We start from the raw sequence: 16,640 nt of genomic DNA on the forward strand, positions 1-16,640 counted from the left end.
TTAGTCTGTAACTCTGAGTGTCTCTTTAGTTTACATATTGACTTATGCCCCAAATCTTAGTCCCATTGAAGTGAATGTGTGCTTTGTCAGGGACTTGAGCTGGAGCAGGATTTGACCCTTAAAGGGAAAATAGTTATTTGACATAAAAGCCAAAGGGAAGGGGAAACAGACTGTCACATTGTTCCGATTATTTTTCCTTTTTCAACCAGAGAGGACCAATTGTAACCAGCTATTCCATTTCCAGGGAGTCATAAAATCTCTCTGTACAGAATGACTTTACCAAACTGCCGTAGATGTGGCTGCATTAACAGCAGCATTTTCTTACGCAGAGGTGACGGGGGCAATTGTATCTGTGCTCAGTGTTAATTCTGAGCTGGATTTCCTCAAAAGGAAATGCATTAGGGCAACTTTGTCCATGGAGCTCCAGGCACTCTCTCAAGGCACAATGCAGTGACTAGTGCTCATGCCTTAGGTAGCAAAATAACATTGCATGGATAAGAATACGTGTCATAACCATACAGCTAAGGGTAGCCTAGAATTCCTCCTTACCTGTAATGGGTTAAGAAGCTCAAATAGCCTGGTTGACACCTGACCAAAGGGACCAATGGGGAAAGAAGATACTTTCAAATCTGGGGGGGGAAGGCTTTCTTGGTGTGTTCTTTGGGGAAAGCAGAGAAGCATCAGGTCAAAAAACTCCTTCTCCTATAAACCATCCTGAACAAGTCTCTGATATTACAAAAAGAGTAAGTAATTAAGGCAAGGCGCGTTAGAGTACCTTTTGTTTTCAATTCGTGAATTTTCCCTTTGCTAGAGGGAGGTTTATCCCGTTTTTTTGTAACTTTAAAGTTTTGCCTAGGGGGGAATCCTCTGTGTTTTGAATCTGATTACCATGTAAAGTATTTACCATCCTGATTTTACAGAGAGAAAAGGAGTACTTGTGGCACCTTAGAGACTAACCAATTTATTTGAGCATAAGCTTTCGTGAGCTACAGCTCACTTCATTGGATGCAAAATCTGATTTTACAGAGGCGATTCTTTACCTTTTCTTTAAATAAAATTATTCTTTTAAGAACCTGATTGATTTTTCATTGTTCTTAAGATCCAAGGGTTTGGGTCTGCATTCCCCTGAACCAATTGATGAGGATATTATTCTCAAGCCTTCCCCAGGAAAGGGGGTGTAGGGCTTGGAGGAATATTTTGTGGGAATAGGACTCCAAGTGGTCCTTTCCCTGGTTCTTTGTCTAAATCAGTTGGTGGTGGCAGCATATTGTTCAAGGACAAGGTGGAAGTTGTGCCTTGGGAAAGTTTTTAACCTAAGCTGATAAAAATAAGCTTAGGGGGTCTTTCATGCGGGTCCCCACATCTGTACCCCAGAGTTCAGAGTGGGGAAGGAACCCTGACAATACGTTACAGGTGTTTTCCAAATAGCATTTAGCAGTTTCTGTGTCTCCATTCATTGAATGGCTCTGGTGTGTGTCTCCATGGGAACTGATGTTTTATTGATTCACTCTGACTGCGCCTCCTGCTAGGGAACAGGTCGAGTCTTGGGGAAATACACTACACTGTAGCAAAGAATATGAATTTGGTTTTTTCCAGAACAATGGTCCGTGATCAACACATGGAGCAGCATGGCCTAGAGACCATTTCTCTCCAGCCAGAGAGGAAGTCGCTGCAGTGCAGCAATTTAAGTGACACTGAGGTGGGACAGAAAGAGGCAAAACTAACCTCTGTTTTTAAAAAAAATGCTGGAATTTACAGAGGCTCTGACTGTCTCTGATTTCCAGTGGCATGGTGCATTTCCTGTGCTCTAATCAGTGTTGTCAGAATGCAACTGACATTGTCTTCAGATTGTTCTTTTAAAATGGTGGGTCAGATCCTCTGCTGGTGTGGACTGGTGTTAGTCCATTGGAGTCCACTGAGGAGCTGCACCCAGGTTTCAGACAAATCTTCAAGTGTTTTTTGTTTTTTTTTAAACACTCCCTTCCTTCTGAGTGCTTGATCCTGCGCAGTGCAGGTGCAGTGTGCGGTGCTTGTAAGAGCAAGGTGAAAAGAGGTGAGTGAGGAAGGGACTGCAGGGGAAAACCATCCTGCCCTAGTATCAGAAATAAGGTGTTGAAGCATGTGCTAAAGTGCATCCCTATTCAGCACACATGTGTAGACCAGGCCTGCAGCCTAAGTTTGTGCTGTGCTGTGCTGAGTAAGGATGGCTTGTTGAATCAGGTCCTAAATGAGGACTATGAAGCTCAACACATCATTAGAATGATGGCCTTGTCTCCTCAGAGGCACCTGTTATATCCCATTGCAATAGCCCAGCTGTCAGCTTTGGGAGTGAATTGTTTTAAAACTCTGACATTGCACCTGACGAAAACCTCAGGCTAAGAAAAATGTTTCCTTGACATGACTATCCTATCTGAGAAACGGAGAACAGCAAATCCCCATTTCCATTGGAAGGGGGAGGGGATATTTTTAATTTAAGAAATCATGCACACAAATCCGTAGAGCCCCATATATGAGTAGCAGTGCCAGAATCTGGACCTTTCTGGTCACCTCTTTTGGTCCCCATTGCTCTCCAGCCAGACTGGAGGTCTCTGCAGTGCAGCACCTTAGTGGACACTGAGGTGGGACAGAGATTACACCTTACCGCTGTCTCAAATAAAAGACCTGACCCATGAGCACTGCTACAGAAGAGCTAATTGACCTTATGCCCAGTTGGAGCCAGTGCTCCCTCAAATCAATGAGTGTTGGGCAATTGATTTCAGTGGGTGAAAGATTGGACCTGTTGTGTGTAAGGGGGACTTATAATCTATTTTACATAGTTTCTTATGCTTTCCTCAACGCCGTAGTATCTGAGTGGCTTCCAGCCGTGCATTAAGCAATGTCACTCATGTTTCGCGTGATTTGTTCTCTCTCCCTTCATGTCCCACGGGGGAGAATGGTGTGTGCAGTGCATGTTTTGTTTTGGGTAGGCTTTTTTTAATATACATGCTGTTCCGTGTTGATATCGGCGAAGGCAAGTTGAAGAAATCCACCTTGCACTTGGAGCAGAAGGTGGGAAGGTTTGTGTAAGTCCTTAGTTTCTCGTGGAATTTGTTCCACTGTCTGGGAGCAGCCCCGAAGAAAGGTCTGTCTCCTGCACAGACAAGCTTTACCTTTAAGGGGGAGAGTTACATTGTGACTCGGGAATGAAGTTGTTGATCATGTTCTTCATCACAGAGTTTTAGGTGACCTTTTGGCTACCTTGGTCCCCGGTTATTGAGTGCCTTGAAATAAAGGACCAAGACTTTGAACTTGACTCTCTGATGGGAAGCCAGTGTAAAGAGCAGAAGAGAGGTGTGATGTGTTCTCAGTAGCCCATGTTGCTGAGGAGACACACTACAGCTGATCTCATAAAGATCAAGTCACAAGTGAGCAAGTGAAGGAAAACACAAACTGGTTGTTCAACTGTAAATATGTCAGAATAAGTCTGTAATAAGAGTGCATTCAAAATGCTGATATCTGCAGAGGGTATGTTTCTAATCCCAGACTTCATGGTACAATAAATCCCTTCCTGTACAAATGCCTGTGCTGAGGAGAAGGAGGAAGGTTGTGTCTGTGTCTCGGTCCCACTGGGCCATCTGAGATACGTGTATCAACAATCTTGACCTAGGAAACTAGGAGCTTCACAACTGAATGGCACAACATAAATCATGCACAGCAGTAATTCTATTATGAAACAATTACAAAACAGATTGAAACTGAGTGCTGCATGCGGCTCTGCAGAAATGAAGCGATTCTGCATTTGTAAGGCAAGAATGGAGGTTATCAGCACGTGGCCACTTCCCAAACAACGCAACTTTTGGAATTACATGCTTACAAACTACATGTTCTTTTAAATCTTTTAAATGAATCCATCTCATAAGCAGCACAAGCCAAATCTGAAAAGAACTGCATGTTTTTTTCTGTCCTCTAAACACCTCTTTTTTAAATATTAATTTTGCTTTCTTGATACTAATTTTGACTGCCGTTTACAACCTTATATTGTGAACCATTCAGGGTGTCTCTTCACCGTAGAGTTAACCCAGATGGTTGGTGCCTAGGTCTGAGCACCGCTGTTAGCCTACCCTGGATGTGAGCGGCCACACTGCAAAGTCATACCTGAGTTTACTATGTCCTCACTGATGCTGCACTCACCTGTGTGTGGTTTCAGAGTAGCAGTCGTGTTAGTCTGTATTTGCAAAAAGAAAAGGAGGACTTGTGGCACCTTAGAGACTAACCAATTTATTTGAGCATAAGCTTTCGTGAGCTACAGCTCACTTCATCGGATGCATCCGATGTCTGGGTCAGTACTTGGATGGGAGACATCCAAACAACATCTAGGTACAGCAGGAATTGGAGCTGTTGTTTAAGTATGGGACACCCTTTCCTCTGTATCGGTTCTAAACCAGAGCCTCAGAAGGAGTGAATAGCCCATGTTGCTGGAAATACTGGGTCAGATACTCATCTGGTCTGAACGGGCAGTGCATTTTGGCATGAAATTGATTTCAGTGGCGCTATACGAATTCATTCCAGCTGGTGATCCAGCCTAGCATCTTTTGGAGAAACTTGAAATCCACCCTAGGTCTGTTTTACTTGTGAGAACCCAAGGCACTATCTGTAAAATGAGAGAAGCTGTTAACTCCGTGACTGGGCCATATTGCCAGCTGGGTATTTTATAGTCCTCCAAACTGAATTTTCCTTGTTCGTTTGGTTCCATTGGATACAGCAGTTTCCTTCACTTCCTGTTCTCATCAGCCATGTAGTATTTCTGTGCACTGTTAAACAGCTGCTGTGTTCCATCCCAGAAATGGCTGCTTTTAGTGATGAACAAAGTGATCCCTGATGAGGCTTTCTTCCGGCAACTAACGGAAGTTACTCGATCGCAGGCCCTGGTTCTCATGGGAGACTTCAATCACCCTGATATCTGCTGGGAGAGCAATACAGCAGTGCACAGACAATCCAGGAAGTTTTTGGAAAGGGTAGGGGACAATTTCCTGGTGCAAGTGCTGGAGGAACCAACTAGGGGAAGAGCTCTTCTTGACCTGCTGCTCACAAACCGGGAAGAATTAGTAGGGGAAGCAAAAGTGGATGGGAACCTGGGAGGCAGTGATCATGAGATGGTCGAGTTCAGGATCCTGACACAGGGAAGAAAAGAGAGCAGCAGAATACGGACTTCCTGGACTTCAGAAAAGCAGACTTTGACAACTTCAGGGAACTGATGGGCAGGATCCCCAGGAAGAATAACATGAGGGGGAAAGGAGTCCAGGAGAGCTGGCTGTATTTTAAAGAATCCTTATTGAGGTTACAGGGATAAACCATCCCGATGTGTAGAAAGAATAGTAAATATGGCAGGCGACCAGCTTGGCTTAACAGTGAAATCCTTGCTGATCTTAAACACAAAAAAGAAGCTTACAAGAAGTGGAAGATTGGACAAATGACCAGGGAAGAGTATAAAAATATTGGTCGGGCATGCAGGAGTGAAATCAGGAAGGCCAAATCACACCTGGAGTTGCAGCTAGCAAGAGATGTTAAGAGTAACAAGAAGGGTTTCTTCAGGTATGTTAGCAACAAGAAGAACGTCAAGGAAAGTGTGGGCCCCTTACTGAATGAGGGAGGCAACCTAGTGACAGAGGATGTGGAAAAAGCTAATGTACTCGATGCTTTTTTTGCCTCTGTCTTCACAAACAAGGTCAGCTCCCAGACAACTGCACTGGGCAGCACAGCATGGGGAGGAGGTGACCAGCCCTCTGTGAAGAAAGAAGTGGTTAGGGACTATTTAGAAAAGCTGGATGAGCACAAGTCCATGGGGCCGCATGCATTGCATCCGAGAGTGCTAAAGGAGTTGGAGGATGTGATTGCAGAGCCATTGGCCATTATCTTTGAAAACTCATGGTGATTGGGGGAGGTCCCGGATGACTGGAAAAAGGCTAATGTAGTGCCCATCTTTAAAAAAGAGAAGAAGGAGGATCCTGGGAACTACAGGCCAGTCAGCCTCACCTCGTTCCCTGGAAAAATCATGGAGCAGGTCCTCAAGGAATCAATTCTGAAGCACTCAGAGGAGAGGAAAGTGATCAGGAACAGTCAGCATGGATTCACCAAGGGCAAGTCATGCCTGACTAATCTAATTGCCTTCTATGATGAGATAACTGGCTCTGTGGATGAGGGGAAAGCAGTGGACGTGTTGTTCCTTGACTTTAGCAAAGCTTTTGACATGGTCTCCCACAGTATTCTTGCCAGCAAGTTAAAGAAGTATGGGCTGGATGAATGGACTATAAGGTGGATAGAAAGCTGGCTAGATTGTCGGGCTCAACGAGTAATGATCAATGGCTCCATGTCTAGCTGGCAGCCAGTATCAAGTGGAGTGCCCCAAGGGTCGGTTCTGGGGCCGGTTTTGTTCAATATCTTCATTAATGGTCTGGAGGATGGTGTGGATTGCACCCTCAGCAAGTTTGCAGAAGACACTAAACTGGGAGGAGAGGTAGATACGCTGGAGGGTAGGGATAGGATACAGAGGGCCCTAGACAAATTGGAGGATTGGGCCAAAAGAAATCTGATGAGGTTCAACAAGGACAAGTGCAGAGTCCTGCACTTAGGACAGAAGAATCCCACGCACCACTACAGACTAGGGACCGAATGGCTCGGCAGCAGTTCTGCAGAAAAGGACCTAGGGGTTACAGTGGATGAGAAGCTGGATATGATTCAACAGTGTGTCCTTGTTGCCAAGAAGGCCAATGGCATTTTGGGATGTATAAGTAGGGGCATTGCCAGCAGATCGAGGAATGTGATCATTCCCCTCTATTTGACACTGGTGAGGCCTCATCTGGAGTACTGTGTCCAGTTTTGGGCCCCACACTACAAGAAGGATGTGGACAAATTGGAAAACGTCCAGCGGAGGGCAACAAAAATGATAAGGGGACTGGAACACATGACTTATGAGGAGAGGCTGAGGGAACTGGGACTGTTTAGTCTGCAGAAGAGAAGAATGAGGGGGGATTTGATAGCTACTTTCAACTACCTGAAAGGGGGTTCCAAAGAGGATGGATCTAGACTGTTCTCAGTGGTAGCAGATGACAGAACGAGGAGTAATGGTCTCAAGTTGCAGTGGGGGAGGTTTAGGTTAGATATTAGGAAAAACTTTTTCACTAGGAGGGTGGTGAAACACTGGAATGTGTTACCTAGGGAGGTGGTGGAATCTCCTTCCTTTGAAGTTTTTAAAGTCAGGCTTGACAAAGCCCTGGCTGGGATGATTTAGTTAGGGATGGTCCTGCTTTGAGCAGGGGGTTGGACTAGATGACCTCCTGAGGTCCCTTCCAACCCTGATATTCTATGATTCTATGTCATTCATATTTCAGTTTGAAGATTTCAGAGACAACTTCAGGAAAAAAAGGGTGTTATGAAGTCTGGACGTTACTTTTCGGGGCAGTTCACTTATATTTGGGTTTTGCACACGTTGTTATGCTGATTTAGTTACACTGGTGAAAATTCAATGTAGAGAGAGCCTCGATTCATCAGATCTAGCAGAAAAAGACATGATAAGAACCAATGGCTGGAAGTTGAAGCCAGACAAATTCACATTGTAGATAAGGCACCATTTTTTAAGTGACTCTGATTAACAATTAAAACAAATTACCAAGGGAAGTGGTGGCTTCTCCATCTCCTGATGTCTTCAACTCAAGACTGGATGCCTTTCAGAAGTGATGCTTTAGCCAAACACAAGTTATATGTTAGGCAAACAAATTGGGCTCAACCGGGGCAACTGGGTGATATTTAATGGCTCTGATATACAGGAGGTCAGACTAGATATTCTAATGCTCTCATAGGCCTTAAACTCTATGAATATGAATCTGTGAATGTAGGCTATGGCCCTAATCCTACACCATAGAAGCCAATGGGAGATTGCCATTTGACTTCACTGGGAGCAGGACCAAGCCCCGTCTGTGCTTATTGTTATTAGCCATTCATTTGAATCTGCAGCTTCTTCCTTAAGTTTTATGAACCGCTCTCCATCACTTGAAGAATCCTCACATTCTCCCCAGGCATCCTTCTACTTTTTCTGGGCTGGTTTACAAAGAGGTTGGACTCGTTACGCTCAGGGTGACCAGATAGTAAGTGTGAAAAATCGGGACGGGGGTGGGGAGTAATTGGCACCTATATAAGAAAAAGCCCCAAATAACAGGACTGTCCCTATAAAATCGGGACATCTGGTCACCCTACACTCTCTCCACGTTTTCCTGAATGCTGGACAGTTTCTGTGTTTCTGCCGGCTGCCAAGTCAATGACATCGCTATTTGTCTGACATTTTCTTTCCTTTGCCTCTTTATTTTCTGTAAACTTTTTTCCTTACTTTTTTAACTGCCGTGTATTCAGTCGTAATTGGTGACTCTATTTGCAAATTTGCATTTGTGTTTGTTCAGCTGCTGGCCATATGAATATTGCCTTTGCAACTGTCAGAACTATGATCCTGAATGTGTCTTTCATGTTCCTGTGTTATTGTTGCAGCCCAAAACTGGATCTTTAATGAGAGACACTCTTTTAATATTCTAAATTTCCAGATCTGTGCCAAGCAAATGTGCATATCCATAAGAGGGACAGACACAAATTTGTTGCAGTAAACCAGTAAGATTGCATTTCACTGTTGATTCTGTACTAGTAATGTGAATAATCCCCACTCTGTGGTTCAGAGTCATCCTCATCCTCACACTCCAGTTCCCCTCTAGATAAATAATGCTGGTTATTTAAAACATTTCACATGGCAATTTATTATACTTTTCCTAGAACAAATTTGCACTGATCTGCTAAATGTGCTCTGACAAAGGAAGTGGCCATTCATAAATATATTACAGTAGTCAGTGGCTAAACAGTCTCCAGATCTGTCTGCCAAACCAGTCAGCCCATCAGAACTGTATTCCTTGGTACCCGCATTAGTTCAACCCATTTTCTGAGGCCAACTGGCTTTTAACCATAAAGACCGAGGGCTTATATTTTGCTAAATGTGGGAAGAACAGACTCGTGCTCAGTGGCAATGGAAGAAATTTGTGTTTAGTCTCATACCACTGAATTTAGGTTTAAGACATTCAAAAAAAAATTGGAAACTGAATGGGAGAAGAAATAGAAAAGGAGATGAGGAAGACGGGAAACTTTCCTGTTTGCTGTAAGTTACAATCTTCTTAAAATATAGATTCTCCACACAAGGCTCTATCAATATTTATCTGTTTCCATTAATTAATACAGTTGTAGATTGTTCTGTAAGTGTGTAAAGAGGTATTTGAGAGCTAAGCTTTATCCTTAATAGGGCAATGTCAATATAAAAGTGAGTTAAAAAAATCTTTACCTAGGTTACTAGTAATTCGTTACATTGTTAAAATTGGAAGAGTATTATAAATCTAACTTACTTTTCATTCTCTATTGCTTTGAATTTCCTCTGCTTGAATGCCTGAGTTTAACTGGTCAATTTTGCTTTCTGTTTATGTTCAGTCTCAGTTTCCGGTTCTTATGCAGCAGTATGAGGTTATTGTGTTTGGGTTGCAAATATTGCAGGGGAATGATACAGGTAACACAACACATTTTAATTACAAATAAAACATCTGTTTGCAAACAAAAATCTTTACTAAAAAAAATTAAAAAGTTAAGGCAAAACTGTTTCATCAGTGTCCAGCTAACACCTAAACTCAAAATTGCACATTCTGTATAAAATTCTTTCTCTTGAAAAAACTCAGATGTTAGAATGTCTGAAAACGAATAGTGAAAAAGATCAATTCTGAGGGTTGAGGTGTAAGGGCCTAGAAAGAAGGGGAAAGACACTTAACATTACAAAGCCAGTTTTATGAATGTTATGGTTGCCCCAGGCCCTACATACAGTCTCTCTCCTTTTGTCAGTGCAAATTGTGAATCTCCGTCATTGCAACTCCAAGGGCCTGAAAAGTGCTGAATTTTACAGTGCCGATCCACCATGCTTTTTAAACAAAGTAGCAACGGTTAAAAGGCATGCTGGGAACTGCTGCTGGTTTTACTGCTAGCCCTATGCAGTCTTTGAGAAGCCAACACAATCCAGGGCTCTGGGGGGTCTCCTTTTAAAGGGACAGCACTGTAAATAGAGGCTCTCCTTTTTAGAGATGTCTGCTCCCCCACCTTGATGCATTCACAGTCCAGAACTGGTGACTTTACATGTCACTGCCATAGGGAAGCAGTTGTCATGTCACAGTCACCAGACTGAATGAGCTGGAGGAGAGAGTCTGATTAGATAAGAGCAAGAGCTTCTATTTAGATGCCCAGCTATCTGGATAATCAACAGCGAGAGTAAAGGAAATAACCCTGGTAAAAGCCGCACAACCTCTAAATGGGATTTGGATGCAATGTGGCGTTCTTAAAAAATTCCTGTGCATCTTTTTAAACTCTATTCCGGTGTTGCCTTGAAGATAACCTGGATTAAAGCAATGGAAAACCACACAGGTCATAGGCTACCCTAAATCCTGTCCTTTTTTATGAAAACAGGCCTTTAAACTTCCTCCCCTTTTTTCATGTGTTGCAAACCCTGATAATCTTGTCTTGGGACAGCCTGTTTAGAAATCTGAAATGTCCAAGTTCAGATGGAGAATGCAAGACACCCTTTGGCTGCATCTGCTGGCAGGAATTTCCTCCAGCTTCAGCTTCTTATAGAAAGGAGCAAGGGGAAAATGTCCTCACTTTTCAGTGTTACAGGCGCACACTTGTTTGTTTGTTTGTTTGTTTGTTTGTTTATTGTTTAGGATGACAGTGTCTGCTTTGTGGGAAACATCCCACGCGAGATACTTTGGCTCCTCTAAAGAAAATACGGACTGTGGACACAAGTGAATGGGCGGCCAGATTACTTCATTCGTTTTACTGTTGCTTTTCAGGGAGACACACGATATAATCTAGTAGTGGGAGCAAGAGGCTAAGAGCCAGGACATTGTGGGTTGTATTGATGGCTCCCCCATTGACTAGCTGTGCTACCTAGGGCAAATCATTTGCAGACTTTTATTCCCATATGTGCCTGGGTAAATCTCCACCATAGCTCTTAGTGACTCAGTTTTCCCATCTGTAAAATGTGGATAAAGGTTCTCCTCTATCTCGCAAGGGTGTTGCAAGACATAATGATTGTGTGTAAAGTGTCTTTAGAGCTTTGGATGACATGTGCCATAGAGGGGCAAAGCATGTCTCTTCGGACAGAGCGGATAATGACTCCCTCTTTTTTCACTAGAAAGTAAACAGCTGAGCAGTAACAGGGGTCATGTCAGGAAGGAGCAGAAGCCCACATGCCACGTTCTTCTATAACTTGACACTCTTCTGTTCCTCCCCTGGCCCTCACAGGAACCTGCTAATGTTCAGCGAATGTTGCTGGGCAAGCATGCCAGCATATGAAGGCCAAAAATAGGTGCATTTGGTGAGAAAATGCTATTGAAATCCATAGAAGTGGGAGGGCATTTTGTAGGGCACAGAGTGGAAACAGTCAGGGCTTTGCTGAAAAGTAAAGCCTGAATAGGGAGAGTTGGCAGCCGAGTGTTGGATTTTATATTTGTTAGTTTTCTTTTCTAATTTTGTCTCTTGATGCTCAGTTTTAGCAACTCCTGTTACATTTCAAAAAACTTTCTACCTGAACGAGAACAGGTAGAACTCAGAAACAGAACTCCTTTGAAACTGAGGGCTCCAAGTTGGTGGAACAGTGTGGGTACAACCAACATTTCTTTTGTCATAAACTTATGGAAAAAAGTTTTCCTGAGATGTCTTCCTTGCTTGGCTTCTATCCAAAGAGACATTTTTACTTCTGAGGTTGGGAGAAGCCAACCCTTCAGATCTTTGGTCTAGAAGGGACTGCTAAACTAACATAGCAACAAGCTGGAATCCTTCAAAGGGGACCAAAGCAATTAGACATTCAGTGGGGCTTGACCACCTAACTCTCTTGAAAATCCAACCCAGCGTCTTGGGGGAAGGTCAGAGACGTGTCAGGTTTTGTACTGTCTTGGATAGCGATATAACATCTCTCCTGTTTGGTTGGGAAGGCACACAGAGCTCTTACCTATAAGAGGGGGAAGACTTTCTAGTGAGACGTGAGACACAAAGACTATCTGAGACTAGGTGGCGTAGTCTGCCAGGTCAATGGTGAAATACAGACCCAGCTGGCAGAGATCAGACACACTGGGCGCAACAATATGTAAGAGTTCTAGGGTGTCGTAAAGCCATCTTTGTTAGTGAAGCCTAGGGTTAGCTATCTGTCTGGGGTACTTACATGGCCTCCATTACCGTAGTATCTAACTGCCTCGATCTTTAAAGTATTTATCCTCTCAACACCTCCGTGAGGTAGGGAAGTGCTATTAACCCCATTTTAGAGATGGAGGGGGGGGCCTGGAGCACAGAGAGGGTAAGTGACTTGCCAAGGTTGCATGGCATGTCTGTGACAAAGCAGGAACTTGAACCCAGCCTCCCAAGGCCAAGGCTAGGACTCTAACCACTGGACCATCCTTCCTCCTGTAACAACACATTCTGCAGCATTTGTCTAGTTGGTTTTTCTTTTACGTTCCTTTTGATTTCATACTTTTTCTCTCCATTTCTATAACCTGCCAATAAAACCTATTTGTATTTTAAGACCAAAAGAATTCCTAGGCTTGGAGACTTGTTTGGGACAGTCACAGGCAGGTGCCAGAGAGCAAGTGAGAGCAGCTGACTCTAACCAGGAAAGAAAGACAAATGGGAGAGGAGGGGGAATAGTGGTGTGAGAACAGGGTCAAGGGCACACAAGAGATTGCTAACTCTGTCTAGCTCCCTGCAGCATAGCTCCAGGGAAAGGACCAGCATGGGAACGGGAATTATGTGAAAGACACTTGGTGGTGATCATCCAGGGGTCTATGGAAGTTGTGTTGGGTGCCCAGCAGGGCTTGGAGATGTATTGATCAGCATGAGAGTGCTCTGTGGGCTTGGGTAATGCGAACATGTTTGGACTGTTATTGTTTGGGATTGTCCAATTGCAGGAAATCGCTCTCTTCGTCAGTAGAGATCACGGAAATACTCAGTACCACAAATTACATCATTGGAAAGCCCTTGTTCAGGAAGCTGTTGTGGCAAGTTTGTTGCTGTCCTGGTGCAGATGAATGTAGGAGAAGGTGAGGGGCTTGAGCATGCTGACTTGTGTGTTTGTGTTTGCAGGAGACAACAGAGGCCTCCTGGAGGAAACAAATCGCAGCAGCAGCACACGGATCATCAGCAAGGTACTGCCAAACACAGCAGGGAACACCAGAAACTCTACCAGGGAGGCCAAGCCCCTCACTCCTCAGGGAGGCCAGCCCACCATGGCTACAGCCAAAACCGGCGATGGCACCACAACCAGAAGCACTCGCCCAACGACAAGGAAACGCACAGAAATGCCAAAGAGACTGAGAATTTGAAAATCGAGGACGCCTCCGTCTGCACAGTGCACATCCCCCTGGAGATGCACCGGAGCACGGAGGTCGTGGAGAGACAGTCTCAGCAGTACATTCAGGAACCAGAAACCAAGCGGAGAGACAGTGTTCATGAGCGCATCGGGGAAAGGCCAAAGGTCAATTTGCTCCAATCTTCCAAAGACAGACTGCGAAGGAGACTAAAAGAAAAGGTACTATTCCCGTGAGGAGTTGAATTTCCCTTTATTAAAAGCTCAAATGTTAATCATTTCACACACCTACATGGGGCCTGAGCACAGCCAAATTTATCGTCTCATCTCCTAAAGTCAACATTTCTTCTGGTGGGTGGCTGGGTTTTGTGGTTCTTCATCAGGCCTTTTACTGAGACGCTGCTGAGTCTCTCTGTCTAACTGCGCCTGACCTGTTGTTTGGTGTTCATGTTAAGACCGAGTTTTCAAAGGAGGAATTGTGAACTCCCTCCTGCAGAAAACACCGCATGAAGATGAGGATTTATGAGCCCAAATCAGGAGCATGTGCATTTCCCAGCCTTTTGAAAATGCCAGTTGAGTCTCTGGAGTGTTCTAAAATGTGGCTATGTGTCTCCTCCTGTATCTAGATACTGAGCTCAGAATTCAGACTTTGAACACTGGATATGTAGATTTAGCCACTTAAACCTGATATCCGTTTATCTAAATAGATTGATAATATATGAAAAGCACCCTTATCCTTACCCCTTCTCTTGAACAACTCAACAATAACAAAACTTGTGTGTGCAAGTGATGGATGAGAAATCCTTTTTGGAAACAAAGTTTCAAATTTCTAAGGGTTTAATAACTTAATAGTTAAGCTTTAAGCTTTAATAGTTTAATAGCTAATTTAATCCGTCCACATGCACCCTGGAGAATGCAGGATTTTTGTTGTGAGTGTATTTGTGCATATTGAAAAAATCCACACAAATGAATTTTCAGCAAAAATATCCAAATGTATAGTAAAAAATAAAATGCAGATATGCAGAGCACATCTAGTATATGAAATGAAACCACCAGGAACATAAACAGCTCTGTTGTGTGTTTGCGTGCACACCCATTTGAATATGTCTGTGTATCTGTATGTATGCAGTGCGAAGTAGACCATTTTAATTCTTAACATTCTCCTGTAAAATATAGATGATATGCAAACTGTTTTAAAATACTCACTTGCAAGTTTCTTTCCTGAGACCTAATGTAGAGTCTGATCTTGCGAATTCTCACTCACCTAAACAGTCCTTACTCGTGTGAGCAATTTCACTGACTTCTGTGAGACTATTTACATGAGAAGAGGCGATTTGAAGGATCAAACCCATAGTCATAGCTTCTAGGAGCGTGGGGTCATGTGAGAGCAGTACTCCAGGTAAACACCAAGTTATGTGTATGCCCCATGTCCAGCACTGAGCTTACACAGCTGGCCTACTGACAGCTCCACCCATCAGGTTTCAAGGCCACACCTGGAATTTGCTAAAGGTTTCAGGGGACTTTCATGGAGTGTGGCACAATGTTTTATCAGTGGAAAAAAAGGAAGAGAGGACATCAGCTCATAGCAAATGTGAGATGTCCACTGCGTGTCTGTCCCTAGCAAAAAGTTTCACAGCTTAATTAAATGTTAAAAAGCTGCAATACTGTGAGTGGTAATATTATTAATTTAAAGGCACAAAAGCCAGGAGATGAAAAAGTTAGAGCTCTTGTAGTAACTGCAATTCGTTCACATTGTGCATATATTGCATGTGATAGTCTTGATTATCGCTGAGGTTGTTCAGGGTCTATCACGATCTAGGTACTTCTGTGGCATTGTAGCCGTATAATCTGAGCACCTCACAAATATTGGTGAATTTATTTTCATAAAAGCCCATAAGATAGGAAAGTAGCATTATTCCCATTTTACAGATGGGAAACTGACACATGGCGCGATCAAGGGACTTGCCCAGGATCACACAGGAAGTGTCTGGATGAGTCAGGACTGGATTGAAGATCTGAGTCCCAGCTCAGTGCCTTAAACCATCAGGCTAATGTTCTTCCCACTGACCAGAGTATAGGGGCGGTGAGTTTGTAACATGAGAGGGAGAATGGAGCAACGTCTACTGGGACCAGCCTACTACCACTAGGAAAGAAGGGAAAGTGAGAAGAGTGGAAGAGAGAGAGGGAACGGCATAACATGGCTGACTCTCATGCAGCACTTGCTGCACAAAAGCAAAAGAAAAACCTGCATTCCTGGCTACTTAAGCAGAGCTAGCTCCTTATAGCATTCTGCTAGTCAGTGACTGAATAGTCAGAGTTCCCTGTTGCCTGCAATATGTTGCAGAAATCTCAAGTGCTTTGCTTACTGTTAATCATTGTGAGCTGCTCAGAAAGTTATGGGAGGGCTTGACTAGAATATCCATAGCGCTTTCCACCTTCCAGATACTTTATGAGCATTAAGTAATCCCCACAGCTTCCCTGTTGCAAAGCTAGGTCTCATGCTACGCAAATTGGGAAATAACTATGCTAATGTCTGCATATGCCCAGTGTGACCTTGCATAGGCGGTGAGTTATATGGGCCCGTGGTTCCAGTGCTGCACCAATATTCAGGAATGTGGGCCCGGCTCCAACAATGATTGGGCTTATATTTTCAGAGCCGTCCTGTCCATAGGATGGGACTGGGGCAACTGCCCCGGGCCCTGCGCTTTGGGGGGCCCCACACTTCAGGGGGCCACAGGGGCCAGGGTGGCCTGGGAAGTTAGCGGGGGGCCTGGTGCTGGCAGCAGCGAGCGACCTGGCCCCAGCCTGCCCCACTCCGCCCCTTTCTGCCCCTGTTCCACCTCACCCCCACTCAACCCCTTCCCCAAAGCCCCCACCCACCTCTTCCTGCCCCTGCTCCACCCCTGCCCTGTCCCCATTCCACCCCTTCCCGCAAACCCCTGCCCTGCCTCTTTCCGGCTTCCACCCCCTCCTCTGAGCGACGCCGGGAGCTGGCGGAGGAGGGCGGGCTGGGGCCGGGTCACTCGCTGCTGCTGGCACCAGGCCCTCTGCTAACCCCCCAGGCCACCCTGGACCCCGCAGCCCCTGAAGTGCGGGGCCCTGGTCCGTCCTATGGATGGGACACCTCTGCTTGGACCCGTTCTGGGCACCACCAAAAATTATACAAACCTGGGGCCCTTGTGACCTTGGTATTTCCAGGCGCCTGAGCAGAGTCATGCTGAGTCAGTGTGTTCATGGTATCAGT

The 16,640-nt window shown here is 44.5% G+C and overlaps 1 protein-coding gene across 6 annotated transcripts in view; it reads left to right on the top strand.

Annotated features, from left to right (window-relative positions):
- The window catches only part of CTIF (cap binding complex dependent translation initiation factor), a 340,733-nt gene that overhangs the window by 223,313 nt on the left and 100,780 nt on the right, over positions 1 to 16,640 (top strand). For all 6 annotated transcript variants that reach the window (XM_074952340.1, XM_074952344.1, XM_074952343.1 and 3 more), the window contains one exon: positions 13,174 to 13,618. In XM_074952340.1, coding sequence (XP_074808441.1) covers positions 13,174 to 13,618 — 445 coding nt within the window. The remainder of the gene's footprint in view (positions 1 to 13,173; positions 13,619 to 16,640) is intronic.

Source organism: Natator depressus, chromosome 5 (assembly GCF_965152275.1).
Source record: "Natator depressus isolate rNatDep1 chromosome 5, rNatDep2.hap1, whole genome shotgun sequence".
NCBI classification, from domain to species: Eukaryota; Metazoa; Chordata; order Testudines; family Cheloniidae; genus Natator; species Natator depressus.